Below are 18,620 nucleotides of genomic sequence, written 5' to 3'. Positions count from 1 at the left end.
TCATTCAATATTGCCGGGCAGGATCTTTTTTTTTTTTATTGTTTCCATGGAGATGTAACCCTCCCAGTTGTGGGTGGTAATTTTTAATTAGGTGGTTTCCATGGAGATGTGTCTCCACCCATTAAAAATGGGGTTGCTTACTGGAGTCCTATAAAAGGGAACCATTTTGGAAAACGCTTCAGTACCAACAGAGCCCATATTGCCAGATACCTTTGGAGACGCAGAAGGAAAATGCCCTGAGGAATCCTTATGAAAGTAGAAGCCAGAAGAGGAAGATAGCAGATGTTACCATGTGCTTTCCCAGCTGACAGAGGTGTCCAGAAGCCAAAGACCCCATAGACATCACCACTTGCCTTCTTAGCTGACAGAGGTGTTCCACATGGCATCAGCTTTTCTTGACTGAAGGTTGGTGCTTAATTTGGACATTTACATGGCCTTAGAACTGTAAACTCGCAACTTCATAAATTTCCCTTTTAAAAAACATTCTGTATCTGGTGTATTGCATTCTGACAGCTTTAACAAACTAAAACATTCACTTTTGTCACTTCTCTCCTTTTGTTCCCTCCATCAAGTCTTTTTCATGCTTGCATTTGAGCTTTCTTCACAGTTTTTCTTCCACCTGGTGTGCCCTTCCCTCTTTTGTCAGTATATAGAATTTCTAGTCAGATATCATGAACCAATTCAAATTCTAGTTACTCTGTGTATGCTTTTCCAACCACTCAATGATTTAATTCCTCCCATGGTATTTATTATCTACAGCCACTGTATTAGTTAGGGTTCTCTAGAGAAACAAAACCAATAAGAAATATTCATAAATATAAAATTTATAAAAGTGTCTCATGTAACCATGGGAATGTAGAGTCCAAAATCTGTAGGGCAGCCTGTGAAGCTGATGATTCTGATGGAGGGTCTGGACGAACTCCACAGGAGAGGCTCACCAGCCAAAGCAGGAAGAGATATCTCTTCTGAATCCTCCTTTAAAGGCTTCCAGTGATTAGATTAAGCATCACTCATTAAAGAAGACACTCCCCTTGGCTGATTACAAATGGAATCAGCTGTGGATGTAGCTGATGTAATCATGATTTAATTCTTTGAAATGTTGTCATAGCAAAAGACAGGCCAGCACTTGACCAACCAGACAAACAGGTACCACCGCCTGGCCAAGTTGACACATGAACCTGACCATGACAGCCACCATTTTAAACTATACATTTTTCAGTAGTCTTCCTTCCTTCTTTCCAATTTTTTCTCTTTTTTTCCCCTTTATCCTCCCACCCTCCCTCCTTTCCTTTCTACCTTTTTTCTTTCCTTTCTTATACTTCCATACTTCCAAAGCATTTTTTGAACTTCCATTACATGTCAGGTACTTGCTAAACACTATAGGATTAAAAAGTTCATTATCACAAAATATTTATAACATATTAAGGGCAATAACATATTTACAAAGATTAGATTGACAGCTGACTCCTTACAGTATCAGCAACATGACAGATGAATAATATCTTCAAAATACTGAGGCAAATAACTGTCAACCCAGAACTGTAAGCCCAATTATAATACCTTTGAAGAATGATGGTAAAATAAAACATTTTTATTAAAAATGCTATTTAAAAAATAAGAACAAAGCATTTACCACCAACTGTAAAGGGTATTCTGAAATATTTTCTTCAGAAAGAGAGAAAATTACCCCCCAAAAGAAGGAAGAAGATGCTAGAGGGAATGGAGTAAACTTATAAGTAAATCTAAACCAACCATGACTGTTAATAATAATGATTTCTAATTTGGAATAACAGAACAAGACAGAATTAGAAAAAAAGTAGCATTTCTGTCCGAATAGTACAGTTGAAAATTAAGGTGTTTTCAAGGTCTTTATTTTATTTGGAAAGAAGGTAAAGTATGAACACAAAATTTCTAGTTTAGTCACTAAAATAAAGTAAGTAGAATCTGGTAGAAAGGGGAGTAAATCAAATAAGAAAATAAAATCAATAGCAATTGATTTACTGTAAAAAGAAGTAAAGAAATTAAACACAGATTTTAGCAATTGTTCCCAGAACCTTTACTTTATGATTACAGATTATGTAATTGAACATAGTTATAAACACATTTTTAAATGATCACTTAAAAAACCAATACATACTAAGTGGCTATGTGTGCAGTTGATAAATATACATCTACAAGATGAATGAAGAAAAACAAGGGTCTTAATGCTCTGTGATGGGTGTTTGTGACTAGGGATAAGACAGTCAGTAATAACATCATATCCAGATTATACCAAAAGGGCTATATCACCATCAACTTAGATAACAGTTGAGGTAATTATTTTGCAAAATTCTGTTATATGATTTAAAAAATGGTTCCAGTAAGCACAAAGACACTGATACAAAGATGTATCTGAAATGTTTAAATAAATTATTCAATAAAATGTGAATGTAAAAGAAGCAATCTAAATCAATATTTTATTTTATATTATTTTAAATGTGTGTAACCAAAATAATAAATATAACAACTTTTAAAATGATTCATAGAATTTTCATAGATAGAAATGGCATTGAAGGATATAGAAAAAAAGAGTTCTCGGTGATACAGATGGTCGAGACATAATAGAATATAGTTTGTTTTTGAGGAGCAAAACTGGAGTCATCCAGTATCTGGCGCATAAAGTGTGTAGACTGGGAGATACTGTTTGGCCAGGTTGCTGAAGGCCTTCAATGCCAAATTAAGAAGTTTAAACTTTAGTCTACATTATCTGTCAAAATTACAGGAAATCGAGCTGGCTACTAATTGTTTTATGAATACAATTAAAACAAGGTTGTAAACTTCTTGAGAGTAGTGATGGTGTCTTGTAATTTATCATACACCCTGCGTTGTCAACCCAGGGCTGGACATGAAAAGGCAGTCAAGCAACTCTTGCTAAATTGAGCTCATCTGTACATAAGTATAATGAGTAGGATACTGACTTTTGCCATTCACTTTTGTTTGAATGCTGCTATATAAACATTAATGTGATAAATTAGAGATCACAAAATAAGACAGCATGAGTCTCTCTTGCCATTCAAAATGCCATGTTAAATGTTTCCTTATTGGTTTAAATTAGCAGAGCTTGTTGTTATTGTTTTCCATCTCCTTTGATGAATAAAAATTGGAGTTACGTTGTGATTGAGGGGTTTTTTAACATTTCAAAAATTTTCATCAAAGTGATATTTGTTAGACATTTAAAATGGAGAGAGATTGTGAAGTTGTTTTTCTTGAAGGTCCTGACAAGTGAATACCACTTACCTATCAGGAGTGAATTGAGGGATGTTCTGTCAGACACCATGGGATTGATTAAGGAACTAAGGAGGCCAATCTGATTTATGTGCTGTCCTCATAGTACATTATGCTGTTTACAAAGATAGCTTATGCTATTTGGAAAAAGTATTTGCAAATTGGAAAATTTTAGACTAAAAACTAAGCTTAGAGGGGGTGCAAGGGTAGTTCAGTGGCAGAATTCTTGCCTGTCATGCGGGAGACCCGGGCTCAATTCCCGGTCCATGCACTTCCCCCAAAAACAAGCAAACAAAAAAACAAACAAGCAAAAATTCAATAAATGGTGCTGCAATAATGGGTTACTGACATGAAAAAAGAGTGAAATCAGACCCTGCCATACAGCATACCCCCCAAAAAAAACTAAGCTTAGTAGAAACAAAATTGGATGAGGACTTGGAGATTTGTCATTGACTGACAGTGTGATGCTGGGTTGCTCCGAGCTTCTCAGGGGCATCAAACTGGGACCCTTCTCCCAGTCCCTGAATCACTCCCTACTGGAGCCACACCACAGAATCCTCACCTATAGGCTCCACTCTGCTATAGCTCCTATCTAAGATCAATTATATGGCTCTAAAACGGTTGAGCTCCACATTGCTACCTGGCCTTCTTCAGCCTCATTCCTGAGCCTTGCTATCCAACCCACTCATATGCCAGCCTTGGTCTGCATCCTTGACTGCTTCCTGGGGTGGATCCTGCCTTCTTCTTGTGATTCTTCCTTCTCCCCGTCCGCCCCCCACCGCCATTTCCTACACACCCCTACATGCACACCAAGAGTGTGACTGACCCTTGAGCTGCCACCTAGAGGATGGGGCCCTGTTAGCTTTCTCCTGAAGCAGCTTCTCATCTTGAATATCACCACTCTTCTGATTTCCATCACCACACTAGCACCTATCCAAGTGGTCCCGTTATCTGCTTAGGATTTCTGTAAATCAACTGTGAGAAAGATTACCACCTGAAGTCTCTTGCCCTGTTATCTCTAGAAACCAGGTATGTCCACTGTACCAGAACTTGTTTCAACTTCTGCAGTTGTTTTTATTCCCTTATAATTGACTGCCCTTACACTGAAAGTCTACCTTATCATGTTGCAGTTAACTGGGCCATCATGCGAATTATATGAAGAATATACATTACTGTGGGAGGCCAGAGAAAATAGACGTTAAGAAGTGGGGTCAGAATAAAACTATTTTAAAATGAACAGAGAGGGTGCATGGGTAGTTTAGTGGTTAGAATGCCCGCCTTTCGTGTGGGACACCTGGGTTCGATTGCCGGACCGTGTGCCCCCCTCCCCCCTACCAAAAAAAAAGAACAGAGAGGAACAAGTGCTAGAGAAAATGTGGAGAAAGAAATGTACCTATTCATTGTTGGTAGGGAAATGAGCAGTGCAGCCCCTTGGAGGGCAGTGTGGTGGTTCTGCAGGAGGCTGGGGGTGGATTTGCCGTATGATCCTGAAACCCCGCTGCTCAGTATACACCTGGAAGAGCTGAGTATGGGCACACGAATGGACATTTGCACGCTGGTGTCTCTGGCAACAGTGTTCCACAATGAATGAAGGTGGCCTAAGGGTACAATGAATGAGGAATGGACGAGGAACTATTGTGTATACATACAATGAACTATTGAGCAGCCCCAGGAAGGAATGAAGTTGTGAGGCATGCAACTAGGTGAATGCACCTTAAAAGCTGTGTGTTGAATGAAATGTCGTTAACAAAAAAGACAAATATTATCATGTTTCAATCATATGGACTAACTAGAACATAAAAACTCAGTGAACTAAAATTGAGAGCATGGGTTATTTGGTTAGGGCATATTGTAAAGGGTCCTGGATTGTAAACTCTTACAGCAGTCAAATATATTCAGGAGATGTAACTGTCAATTCTAAATTCTCAGACACTGAGCTGTTTGTATATAACATGGTCTTTCCCAGAAACTTCAGGTGTTTTTGTGACACCTGAGACTCAGAGTTAGAGCTCTGAAGCTATGAAAGTCAACAGTACCCCATGCAGGAACTGTTCAAAAAGTTGAAAAAATGATCAGCCACCGAGTAGAGAGATGAATGAAGCTGATCAGGATAGGACTAAGGTATAGCAGATGACTGGGTAAAGGATGGTATCATCGATATTTTAAAACTCCAACTTCTGTGTGAGACTAAAGGGAGAAATGTATATTTGATGCAAAATTTATATTTTGACTAGTGCATTTCCTAATTTAACTTATATGGTCAGTTTAGTTGAACACCATAAATACATGGAATCTTGAATAGGGCATGAGATTTTGTTGGTTTGTCCAGGTTAGTGCAATGCCCCAATAAATCCCAGAGTGATTTTTTTATATTATTAGTATTACATGGACAGGTACCAGGAATCGAACCCAAGTCTCCAGCATGGCAGGCGAGAACTCTGCCACTGAGCCACCGTTGCCCACCCCCCAGAGTGATTTTGACCACGAATCAAGAAGTATTTGCAAAGAATAGGGATGAAGGAGGAAATATTCAACCTCTCCATTTGGAGAATTTCTGGTATTCTCACAAGCAGTGGGGACAACCAAATCAATAGGCCGAGCCCTCGATCGGGGTTCACCCCCTTTAAAACTTATTCCTGGAAAGGATAAGCTAAGCCTACTTAAAATTAAGTTTAAGAGTCACCCCCAGAGACCCTCTTTTGCTGCTCAGATATGACCTCTCTCTCTCTCAGCCAACATGGCAAGTGAACTCACTACCATTCCCCACCTCCTACATAGGACGCGACTCCCAGGGGTGTAAATCTCCCTGGCAATGTGGGACAGAAATCCTGGGATGAGCTGGGACCCAACATCAAGGGATCGAGAAAACCTTCTCAACCAAAAGGTGGAAGAGAGAAATGAGACAAAATAAAGTGTCAGTGGCTGAGAAATTTCAAACAGAGTAGAGAGGTTATCCTGGAGGTTATTCTTATGCACTTTTTAGTTTATGGTGTATTGGAGTGGCTGGAGGGAAGTACCTGGAAGAGTAGAGCTGTATTCCAGTAGCCTTGTTTCTTGAAGATGATTGTATAATGATATAGCTTTTACAATGTGGCTGTGTGATTTTGAAAACCTTGTGTCTGATGCTCCTTTTAACTACGGTATGAACAGATGAGTAAAAAATATGAATTAAAAAATAAATAAATACTAGGGGGAACAAAAGTTAAAGTAAATCGAGTAGATTGAAATATAGTGGTCAATGAGAGGAGGGGTAAGGGGTATGGCATGTATGGGTTTTTTCTTTTTTTCTTTTTACTTTTTTTTTCTGGAAAGATACAAATGTTCCAAAAAATGAACATGGTGATGAATACACAGCTGTGTGATGATATTGTGAGTCACTGATTGTATACCATGGATGGAATATTTGTCTGTCAAGATGCTTGTATGTTTGTTTAAGGTTTTATAATAAAAATTTTAAAAAAGAAGAAGGAGGAGGAGGAGGAGGAGGAGGAGGAAGAGGGGAAGAGGAGGAGGAGGAGGAGGAGGAGGAGGAGGAGGAGGAGGAGGAAGAGGAGGAGGAGGAGGAGGAGGAGGAGGAGGAGGAAGAGGAGGAGGAGGAAGAGGAGGAGGAGGAGGAGGAGGAGGAGGAGGAGGAGGAGGAGGAGGAGGAGGAGGAAGAGGAGGAGGAGGAGGAGGAGGAGGAGAAGGAGGAGGAGAAGGAGAAGGAGAAGTGGGGTCAGACTGCTTGGGTTCCAAACCCAGCTTTGCCACCTAACAGCTGGGTGACCATGTCAAGAACATGAAGGGTACGAGGTCTTACCTTACTTGCAAACTAATAAGTTCACCTGCACAGTTTCCGCCAGGTGATCTGCACACATGGTGTGTGCATTACAGGAGAGAAACCCCAAGTGTAGGGGGCCCTGGTTTTTTATAAAGGACAGTAAACCTGCCTGACCAGAGGGAAATATTTTCTTTATTACAGCGGGTAGTAAACAGCTCTGCTCTGGAGGGAGACTACATCTCTATCTTCCAAGGATGCCTACTTAATAAGCATTCTGGAGAAAACAGAGCCAGCCTCTCTGTCTGCAGGACACACACAGAAACATGAGAGAACCAAGGAAAATTATCTCCGAACAACTTTGGAAAAGTTTGTAAAGCCTCAGTTTTCTCATCTAAATAAATGCAACTATTGGTATACCATATATAGCTGTGAGGATCAAACAACTTAACTGCATATAAAGTGCTTAACATCATGCCCGACACATACCTATAACATAGCAAAGGCTTTGTCAGTGTTAGTTACTACTTTTATAAATGATTATTTATTGATTAAGAACTAAGAATGTTTATTGGATTGTTCGTTCTCTCTAGCAAACAATGTGACTTGCTGATGTTTATAATGATTTGACTCACCAAATATTAGAACTAAAAAATCCAGAAAGATTACCTATACTTGGCATTTCTCAGATACAGAAATAGGTTCAGAGACATTAAGTGACTTGTTGAATTTCACACAGAAAAGCCATAAAAATCACAAAGTTAATCTGATTTAAAATTCAGACTTTTCAATCATAAGAACGCCTGAGGCTTGATAAATATTGGTATTACACATGAATTGAAGTAAGCCTATGGTATATTGGAAAACATTTCACATGTTCATTTGATCACCCTCTTCTTCCTACTTGCTTGACCTACAAACCACCTTAAATTTGGCCTCTGTTAGAGAGAAAGAAACAGAGAGAGAGTGGGGGGGGGGGGGAACGGGGGGGGGTGAGTTAAGATAAGTAAAACATAACTCTCCTTCTCTCCCTCCCCATCTGAGTCACTGTCTTCATGGCAGTGCAAAAGCAGAAAATTGCAAGGAGAGTGCTTTCTGTTTGTGTAGGTGAGGTTGAACGAGTTCCCATTCTGGCAGAATATCTGGCAGATTTGTGTCAACAGCTTTTTGCTAGCTTATGACAAACTTCCTAAGGCATAAGGGGGAATAATAAGGAAGGGGAAGGAGGCATGATAGAAAGAACATCCAGTTCCAGAAGGCAACATATTGTAAGCAATATTCATCAGTTGTAGAATAAGATGACCTGGGTTCCTATGTGAGCTGAGCAAGTTACTGAGTCCCTTCATCACTAAAATGTACATAATTTTCTTCCATGAGGAGTTGATGTGAGAATCAAATGAGGAAATGAAGTAAGAGTGCTAGGCATGTAATAGGTCCTCATTAAATAAGTATTGAATCAAATTCAGTGAAGAAATTTCTTTTGAAAGGATCTATAAAAATCAATTCATTGATTCGTATGCCTTTTCTTACTACTGATGCCACTGTTTATCTCTTTTCTTAAGAATGAGATCATTTCTTTAGCTCTTATAGAGCTGGAAAATTCTCTCAGGGGTCCCAGCTCAAAGTTGAACATGCATATGTAGACAAAATAATATTTTAATAGGAAAGAAATGGTAGAGAATGTGAATTGCCCTTCATCTTTTGTCCAGGTAATTCTATTCTGGGTGTCTCAGGCATGCTCCCGAGCAGGTCTGCACCTGCTGAGGTCATACCTTACCCACAGTGAGTCCTGCACTGTCCTCTCCTGGCCACTTCAAGAATTGCTCTGTTTTGCCACTGCTCTGTGCCTCGTCTCATGTGTGTGTTTGTGTGTGTGTGTGTGTGTAAGAGAGAGAGAGACAGAGAAACAGAGATAGAGACAAAGAGAAAAAGACTGATAGAAAACATTCCCTCTTAACTGTGCTTCAGAGAAGTCCCAAAGCACAGTCGCTTGTGTCTCCTGCGTTGTGAATTGTTTAGGGAAGTAATTCTTTTGAGTTTTACTTGGGAACATTCTCTCTCTGGAATCAGAGATTCGGAAGATGAATGTGTTTGACAGTGCCAGAAAAACTGAAACTGCCAAGAGCCCTTTGATGAGAAAGGCTTTCCTACAGATCAGGCCCACCCTACTTAGCTATTTGTTCCCACAGGAGTTGTTCTCCTTTGAAGGCTCATCAGCCTTTCCTTGAGCAGGTTTCTGGGGGACCACCCAGCCAGTTTGCTCTTGTGTCGGTCTGTCAGTACAGCAGTGGACACAGTTTGAGCCATTTTGCAGAAGGCTGCTAGGCACTCGGACATCTAAGTTCCTGGTGGGCCCATCCCACCAGCCATGCCTAAAATTCTAGGAACTGATAGAGGTATAGTTTCAATCAAGTTGCGGTCTCTGCCTCAGATTATTTGTATCTTGTTCACTGCCAAGTGTGAGTTTTGGCACTTGCCTTGAATTCCAGCTATATTACAAGTCATTCACTTATTTGTTTTCATTTATCAAAGAGGGAATATAAAGATGGGTCAGACACAGTTCCTGTATCATTGCCCCCCTAGTCTGTTGCTTCACTTTGTCTTCATACATGTTAATGTCCATAGTTAGATTTAGACAATCTGAAAAAAATATCCCTTATTAAGTTACTAAAATACTGGTAATAACTCTATACTCAGTCCCAAGAGTTGGAAAGTATTACAATCAAGCATATGCAGGAAATGTGGAATTTTGTTCAGCAATGCTTTAATGTTCTTAATGCTTTCCTCGCCCCAGGTTATGCAGATGTATCTTCCATTTTGTGGAATCGCCATATCTAATGCTCAGCTCTTTGCTGCCTCAAGGAAGGAATATGAAAGAAGCAGGGTGAGTAGAAACATTGCTTAGAACCTCCAAAACTCTTGTCTTTCTGTTTTCTGTGAGTCATTATGTCTTTCAAAAACAGCAGATGACTTTTGACTAGTCCAGGAATCTTTTTAATTTGTATAATCCTTCGAATCTATGGTTGAAGATACCCTTTCAGCAATAAGCCAAAATGGAAATGGATACAAATTCTCTGTTGTTGTCTGGGCGAAACGGTGCCAGCGTCCTTTAACAAAGGAAATTAATTTCCAATCTATACTATAAGACAGCAGAGATATTAGTACTTAACACTTGGAAGCAATAATATAATTTAGCGATGTTTTTGCAATTTAGTTTCTGTAAGGAGTAAGGTATGTGACAAATGTGATTTCACTTCACAGATTTTGTTTTTGAGTTGAAAATTTTCGTGGAACAGCATCACAAGAAAGCTGGGACAATAATGCAAACACAGTTTTATAGAATTATAAAGAAACATGCTTAGAGTGATTGATTTCCTATACAGTTACCACATATGACACTGATCAAAAGTGGTGAGCTCTCTGCCTGATGCACTCGAATGGCTGATTCCTGAGACACCAGGGTTTCAAAGAGAGAGAGAGTTTATTGCTGGGTGCGAAGCAGATCAGATGGCTTATCAGCCTAAACATTTATCTCACCAAACTGACGTAATTCTGATAGCTTCACAGTATCAAAAGATTGGGCAGGTTTTAGGGTAATGAGCACAGTGGCCCCAGATGATGTAATTAGAAGTGATCTAATTATCACGCATGAGCAGATTGATTGCATGCTCAATCACAGAATGGATGTAAGAAAATGGGGGCCCTCATATGATGACAGGGCATGAGTTTTAGTATTATAATGCGATATAGATCACTTATAGATTAAAGGTTAAATTACTGCACATGTCCAGCAGACCCATTCTGGTTAGATCCAGCTCTACCCATCAGGATAGCCTTGGAATCTGGGTGGGTAGTTCTGGGCTGATCCAAGACCCTTCATTAATAAACATTAGCTGCTGTCTTTGTGATCATAAGACTCTAAATTGGAGAAATCAGATAAAAGGGGTACAGTGAGGGTCAGTCACACGAGCTTTTTTACAATCACAACGGCACAAGATAAAGGCTGTGCAATCATGATCAGAGATCAAGGCAGCTGGATTACAGTTCAGAAATCTCAGCTATTTCCCTCTGTCTACTCTAAAATACCAGAAAGTAAAAAGTCGTATCTCTACAATGATTCAGTAATCATAATCATCCCCTAACTCCTGACTTCTCAGTTACAGATAATAATACTAAATGGTAAAAAGTCAAAGACCAACGCCCCTCCTAAAAACTAAAATATCTAAGAGGGATTAAGTTATATTGGGTTCACTCTACTTTTATATAGAGGGAAGTTACTGGAACAACTTAGAAATGTATTTACCAAGAAGATGTTCACAAAGGTTTGAAGCCCTCAGTTAATCTGATAATCACATTGATTAAAATTTCATTTGCTGAGCATTTTGAGTTAGGAATATTTCACAATGAACAGATGAACACAATCAAGTACCACAACCATCTTCCTTAGGATGGCATACCACACCTTTTCCCTGACCTGGATCTTGTTTTTATGTTTGGTCTCATGTTTACCATCCTCCTTTCACTGTCATTCCAGCAAAATGGTCTCCAATCTCCAGAAGACAATCTATCTGTTTTCACTCTTGGGTCTTTAACCACATTTCTCCCTCTGCCTTCAATGCCTTCATGGCCACCTTCACCCTCCTACTGCATTTGCCTTGCATATCCTTCAAGACCCAGCTCGGCCTCCCCATTATTCTTCCTTTTTTCCCTTATTATTTTCCCTGTATATACTTATATACTGCCATTGTTCTCTTAAGGATGCTTAGAATAATATATTATAATATTTATCTATTGCCTTCTTCTTCAATTACATTTTGATCTTTAACAGCAACTCCAGGTGCTATTAATCTTTGCACTCTCAGGGCAGGGTACATGAAAGGTTTTGGAGGCCTGAGAGAAAAGGCAGACAAAGAAACCTTAGAGTGCGGAGGTTTATTCCTGCGCTCCCGGGCAGCGCTCACAGAACCCAAGGTAGGGGCTGGTGAATCCGCACCTGGGTCTTGATGCACGCGGTTTTTAAGCAAGGGGGTCAGGTGATGTTTTGCAAGCATCTTATCGCAACGGTTCATCTCCTTGTTCTGGGAACTGCTTCTGCTTCCCTCCGGAAGAGGCGGCACATTTTGCACAGCTCGAATCACGGTGACCTTCCCTGTTCTCCCGACCTAACAGTACAATTCATTCAGCAGATATTTATTGGATGCTCCTCTGCAGACACTGTCCATCCAAAGTCCCTGTCTTCATGGAGCTTACTAGTCTAGGGGGAACAATAGATAATAGACACATAAACAAATAAAAAATAGCGTAGTATCTGGTCATGATATATGCTATAAGGAAAAATAAAGTGAGATAAGGTGATAGAGATGGGTGGCTGAAATGTAGGTTGTGCTCATTTTAGGAAGTGATCAAGAGAGCCTCTAGAAGGTGATGATATTTGAGCAAAGAACTGAATGAAATAAGGAGCAAGACCATGTAAAAATCTGGGATGAGCATGCCAGACAGGGAAACATTAAGTGCAAAGGCCCTGGGGCAGTAGAACTCTTGGCCAGCGTAGAGAGCACAGAGAGAGAGGGTGAGAGTGAAAGGAAATGCCAGCAGGAAGTAAACCAGGTGGAGAGGATAATCTGGCTGGGGGTGGGGGTTGGAGAGGAGAGAAAGCTGAAAGTAGGGAGAGGAGTTAGGAGAGGATTCTATTCCTGCCAAGAAATAATATGGCGGGGACTAGGACAGTGAAAAGTGACAGTTAATTTAGAAATCTACAGGTCTGACTGATGTGGGAAATGAGTGAAAGAGCTTTTTGGCTTAAGCAGCTGGCAAGTGAACTGTTGAGTACAGAAATCCAAAATTCTGGGGAGGTGCTGGGACTGGAGATTAAGATTTGGGAATCATCATCATATAAATGGAATTCAAAGCCAGGGGAGTAGATGGGTTAATCTGGGGGGAAATGCATAGATAAGGGAAGAGGGCCAAAGATGAGCCAAGGAAAAAAAAGAAGGAAAGTCGAGGAAGGAGGGAAAAAATGGAGATGTTTGTATCCTAGAAGGTAAACGAAGAAAACTTTTCAAGAAGGGAGGGAGTGTTCAACATGTGAAATGCTTCCAGTGTCTGCTGAAGGGAATAAAATCCTAGATTTTCTTCTCTTTTTTTTCTGTTCTGGATCTGGTCTGCATTGTTATTTGTAAAACTTTCATCACTTGTTAGCAAAGCAGCAATTTTTAATTAGAAACAATAAAATTACTATAATGTAATTTGTCAGTGCAAGACTCAAGACACAATTAGCTTTTCCTATGAGATAAATGTTCATGTGCATAGGTCCCAGAGGCTCTATCCACACCATCACAACAAATTGAAAAGTTAAATAATTGTTCAGTTAATATGACCAGTCTGAAGAAATAATCTGGATAATTAAGGAAATAATGTTTCCCCCTTAATAACAGGAAATTTTGCCTGTAATCATTCAGACAATTGCCTCATTTTTAATGTCCTATTTGAACATATTATTGCACATTGTCCTCTCACAGTGCTCTGCTGTCCAAACGCCAGTCAAGACACACTTAAAAACTATTTTCATCTCCTGCCCTTTCTCTTTGTTCTGGGATCATAGTGTAACCCATGGCCCTAAGTCCATTCTCACAATCGCTCTTTAGAGAAAACACCACCCAGGACATTCAGCCCTCTTATTGTTGCTGGGCGAACTAGACTCATTTCATGAATCCCTGAACCCATCCAGATATTTTTTAAAACACTCTCAATCATTGCAAGAGCATTTCATTCTTCTTTCTGCTACTTTGAAGAGCATAACCATCTATACAGCAATTCTGCGATCCATCAGTCTTTCGGTAACAAGAAAGATGATATTGACTCTTGTTGGGGTGATAGCATTATCCCGCAAAAATACTCTTTATTGAAATAAAAAACTGTTAAATACTGAGCAGAACTCACAGCTTAGGAGAAATTTAATGAGTCAAATGCTTTTCTACCTGAAGAAATGTGCACATTTCCAGTGTTTTCAGGACTGAGCAAATTCATCACCACTGTTGAAGATCAGTCACATCCCCGGGGCAGTGCTCAGCACCCCCAGCTGTCAGATGTGACTTTGTAAACCCACGAAATTCTTTTCTGAGAGATCAGGCCTGCGGTTGCATGTCTTATTAACTTCTACTGAATAAAGCATCCTCTGGCCAGCTCACTGGCTGTGTAATTTCCTGACGGCTCTCTGATAGAAGCATAGTATCTACCACTTGTACATAGTTTGCTATTTTCAAATCTCTTGAAATATCCATGCCATTAAAAATTCCAAACAAATATTATTTGAATGCAAAAAATTACAAGCTATCTCACCTGCATAAAATGACAGGTTATTACATTTTAATTTTTAAGTGAGGACATTGTTTTCAAGTTAGAGGGTTTTTTTTAATTATGTGCTTTTTCTGCTAATTTAACAGAAATTTTAATGGTATCTTCCTTCCTGAAATATATATAGTGTCTAAATGTACATCCAGACAGATTAGAATTACAAAGTATTTCTTCTTCCAGTGTAGAGGGATTAATAGGGATTATATAAATATTTTTTGAAGGCTCTGAACCTTCATTAGCATTCACCTCTATAATTCTTTCAGTTCTGTGAGAGATGTGTTTTAGTGAAAGTAAGCCTCGTGTTTGAACGAGAAGTTATTTTTTCCTAATGGTAAGGAAGGGCTGCTTTGTAATTTTCTGAAGTAAATGTGCTTTGGAGGGGGATCAGGTATTTGTTGTTTATTACATGGTGAGTTTACACCTAGTTGCGTTGCAGAGAAGCTACAGAAGGGGGATAAAGCCCACAGCTAATGAATATATGATTCCTGTTGTATGACCTATTGTCAGGTTGTTTATTGCTGTTCAAGTTCACTTTAAAACAAATTGATGGAAATATGTCAAAACACCAATTCAGGATGGATCCAAGATGGCGTCTTAGTAAGGTACATGCGTCTTAGTTCCTCCGACTCCAAATCAACTAATAGGTGAACAGAAACAGTACAGAACAGCTCCCGGGGCTACAGCAGGGAATGGACACACAGCGTAACCCAGTCTGGGCTGGTTAGTCTGACTGCGAAACTCGGCTGCGGTGAGTGAGATCCCCGAGCAGCGGGCGATTTCCCGAGCAGCCGCAGCTGCGGCGGTCCGAGCTAATCCCTCCCTCCTTCCCGGGCTGGCTGAGGGATGCGGAGAGACAAGCTTCCCAGCCAAGGCGGCCGGCGCCCTTCTTCTGCGGGCGGCTTCGAGTCTCGGCTTCGAGTCCGCAGCTACGAGTCTCGGATCAGAGGGCTATACAAAGTCTGGGCTGGCAAGTCTGACTGCGACTCTTGGCTGCGGTGAGACCCCCGAGCGGCGTGTGATTTCCCGATCAGCGGCAGCTGCGGTGGTCCGAGCTACTCCCTCCCTCCTTTCCGGGCCGGCTGAGAGTATTGGAGAAGCAAGTTTCCCAAGCCGAGGCAGGCGGCACCCCTCTTTTGCGGGCGGCTTCGAGTCTCTGCTTCGAGTCCGCGGATAAAAGTCTCGGATAGGAGGGCTATCCAAGCAGCGGTAGCCCCCCCCCCCACGGGAGGCTTCCTGGTCCGGTGGGGAATCCCCCAGGCCCGCTGTGGCCCGCAACCAGCCACAGGGTCCCCTCAAGCTGCGGCAGCTGACGCCCCCACCACGCGCAGCCCCTGAACCAACGGAGAGAATTGGATCCGAAATCCCCAGGCCACGGAGATCGGTGACTGGGGGAGACCCATTCCAAACACTTGAGACAAACGTGTGCCACGTGCGCCACATACTGGGCAAGATAAGAAAAACAGATCCCAGAGATTTCACAGAAAAATATTACAACCTTGCTGGGTCCAACACCAAGAGAAATCTGAATAAATGCCCAGACGCCAGCAGCAGAAGATAACTGTCCACGCTCAAAAGATTGAGAATATGGCTCAGTCAAAGGAACAAACCAATAGCTCAAATGAGACACAAGAGCTGAGACAACTAATGCTGAATATACGAACAGAAATGGAAAACCTCTTCAAAAATGAAATCGATAAATTGAGGGAGGACATGAAGAGGACATGGGCTGAACATAAAGAAGAAATAGAAAAACTGAAAAAACAAATCGCAGAACTTATGGAAGTGAAGGATAAAGTAGCAAACATAGAAAAAATAATGGATAGCTACAATGATAGATTTAAAGAGACAGAAGATAGAATTAGTGAATTGGAGGATGGAACATCTGAATTCCAAAAAGAAACAGAAACTATAGGGAAAAGAATGGAAAAATTTGAACAGGGTATCAGGGAACTCAAGGACAATATGAACCGCACAAATATACGTGTTGTGGGTGTCCCAGAAGGAGAAGAGAAGGGAAAAGGAGGAGAAAAACTAATGGAAGAAATTATCACTGAAAATTTCCCAACTCTTATGAAAGACCTAAAATTACAGATCCAAGAAGTGCAGCGAACCCCAAAGAGATTAGACACAAATAGGCGTTCTCCAAGACACTTACTAGTTAGAATGTCAGAGGTCAAAGAGAAAGAGAAGATCTTGAAAGCAGCAAGAGAAAAACAATCCATTACATACAAGGGAAACCCAATAAGACTTTGTGTAGATTTCTCAGCAGAAACCATGGAAGCTAGAAGACAGTGGGATGATATATTTAAAATACTAAAAGAGAAAAACTGCCAACCAAGACTCCTATATCCAGCAAAATTATCCTTCAAAAATGAGGGAGAAATTAAAACATTCTCAGACAAAAAGTCACTGAAAGAATTTGTGACCAAGAGACCAGCTCTGCAAGTAATACTAAAGGGAGCACTAGAGTCAGATACAAAAAGACAGAAGAGAGAGATATGGAAAAGAGTGTAGAAAGAAGGAAAATCAGATATGATATATATAATACAAAAGGCAAAATGTTAGAGGAAAATATTATCCAAACAGTAATAACACTAAATGTCAATGGACTGAATTCCCCAATCAAAAGACATAGATTGGCAGAATGGATTAAAAAACAGGATCCTTCTATATGCTGTCTACAGGAAACACATCTTAGACCCAAAGATAAACATAGGTTGAAAGTGAAAGGTTGGGAAAAGATATTTCATGCAAATAACAACCAGAAAAGAGCAGGAGTGGCTATACTAATATCCAACAAATTAGACTTCAAATGTAAAACAGTTAAAAGAGACAAAGAAGGACACTATATATTAATAAAAGGAACAATTAAACAAGAAGACATAACAATCATAAATATTTACGCACCGAATCAGAATGCCCCAAAATACGTGAGGAATATACTGCAAACACTGAAAAGGGAAATAGACTCATATACCATAATAGTTGGAGACTTGAACTCACCACTCTCATCAATGGACAGAACATCTAGACAGAGGATCAACAAAGGAATAGAGAATCTGAATATTACTATAAATGACTAGACTTAATAGACATTTATAGGACATTACATCCCACAACAGCAGGATACACCTTTTTCTCAAGTGCTCATGGATCATTCTCAAAGATAGACCATATGCTGGGTCACAAAGCAAGTCTTAACAAATTTAAAAAGATTGAAATCTTACACAACACTTTCTCGGACCATAAAGGAATGATGTTGGAAATCAATAATAGGCAGAGTGCCAGAAAATTCACAAATACGTGGAGGCTCAACAACACACTCCTAAACAACGACTGGGTCAAAGAAGAAATTGCTAGAGAAATTAGCAAATACCTCCAGGCGAATGAAAATGAAAACACAACATATCAAAACTTATGGGACGCAGCAAAGGCAGTGCTAAGAGGGAAATTTATTGCTCTAAATGCCTATATCAGAAAAGAAGAAAAGGCAAAAATTCAGGAATTAACTATCCATTTGGAAGAACTGGAGAAAGAACAGCAAGCTAACCCCAAAGCAAGCAAAAGGAAAGAAATAACAAAGATTAGAGCACAAATAAATGAAATTGAAAACATGAAAACAATAGAGAAAATCAATAAGGCCAGAAGTTGGTTCTATGAGAAAATCAATAAGATTGATGGGCCCTTAGCAAGATTGACAAAAAGAAGAAGAGAGAGGATGCAAATAAATAAGATCAGAAATGGAAGAGGAGACATAACTACTGACCTCACAGAAATAAAGGAGGTAATAACAGGATACTATGAACAACTTTACGCTAATAAATACAACAATTTAGAGGAAATGGACGGGTTCCTGGAAAGACATGAACAACCAACTTTGACTCAAGGAGACATAGATGACCTCAACAAACCAATCACAAGTAAAGAAATTGAAGCGGTCATTCAAAAGCTTCCTAAAAAGAAAAGTCCAGGACCAGACGGCTTCACATGTGAATTCTATCAAACATTCCAGAAAGAATTAGTACCAACTCTCCTCAAACTCTTCAAAAAAATCGAAGTGGAGGGAAAACTACCTAATTCATTCTATGACGCCAACATCACCCTCATACCAAAACCAGGCAAAGATATTACAAGAAAAGAAAACTACAGGCCGATCTCTCTAATGAATATAGATGCAAAAATCCTCAATAAAATTCTAGCAAATCGTATCCAACAACACATTAAAAGAATTATTCATCATGACCAA

At 40.0% G+C, this 18,620-nt stretch overlaps 1 protein-coding gene across 1 annotated transcript in view; it reads left to right on the top strand.

The window, feature by feature from the left end:
- Nucleotides 1–18,620, top strand: part of PDE11A (phosphodiesterase 11A) — a 480,527-nt gene that overhangs the window by 188,243 nt on the left and 273,664 nt on the right. The window contains exon 5 of the mRNA XM_077151782.1: nt 9,816–9,905. Within this exon, the coding sequence (XP_077007897.1) occupies nt 9,816–9,905 (90 nt within the window). The remainder of the gene's footprint in view (nt 1–9,815; nt 9,906–18,620) is intronic.

The sequence above is a fragment of the Tamandua tetradactyla genome, chromosome 3, assembly GCF_023851605.1.
Source record: "Tamandua tetradactyla isolate mTamTet1 chromosome 3, mTamTet1.pri, whole genome shotgun sequence".
In the NCBI taxonomy this organism is placed as follows: Eukaryota; Metazoa; Chordata; class Mammalia; order Pilosa; family Myrmecophagidae; genus Tamandua; species Tamandua tetradactyla.
Note: the sequence above shows the minus strand (reverse complement) of the source record. Positions and strands in the feature narration are given on the sequence as shown.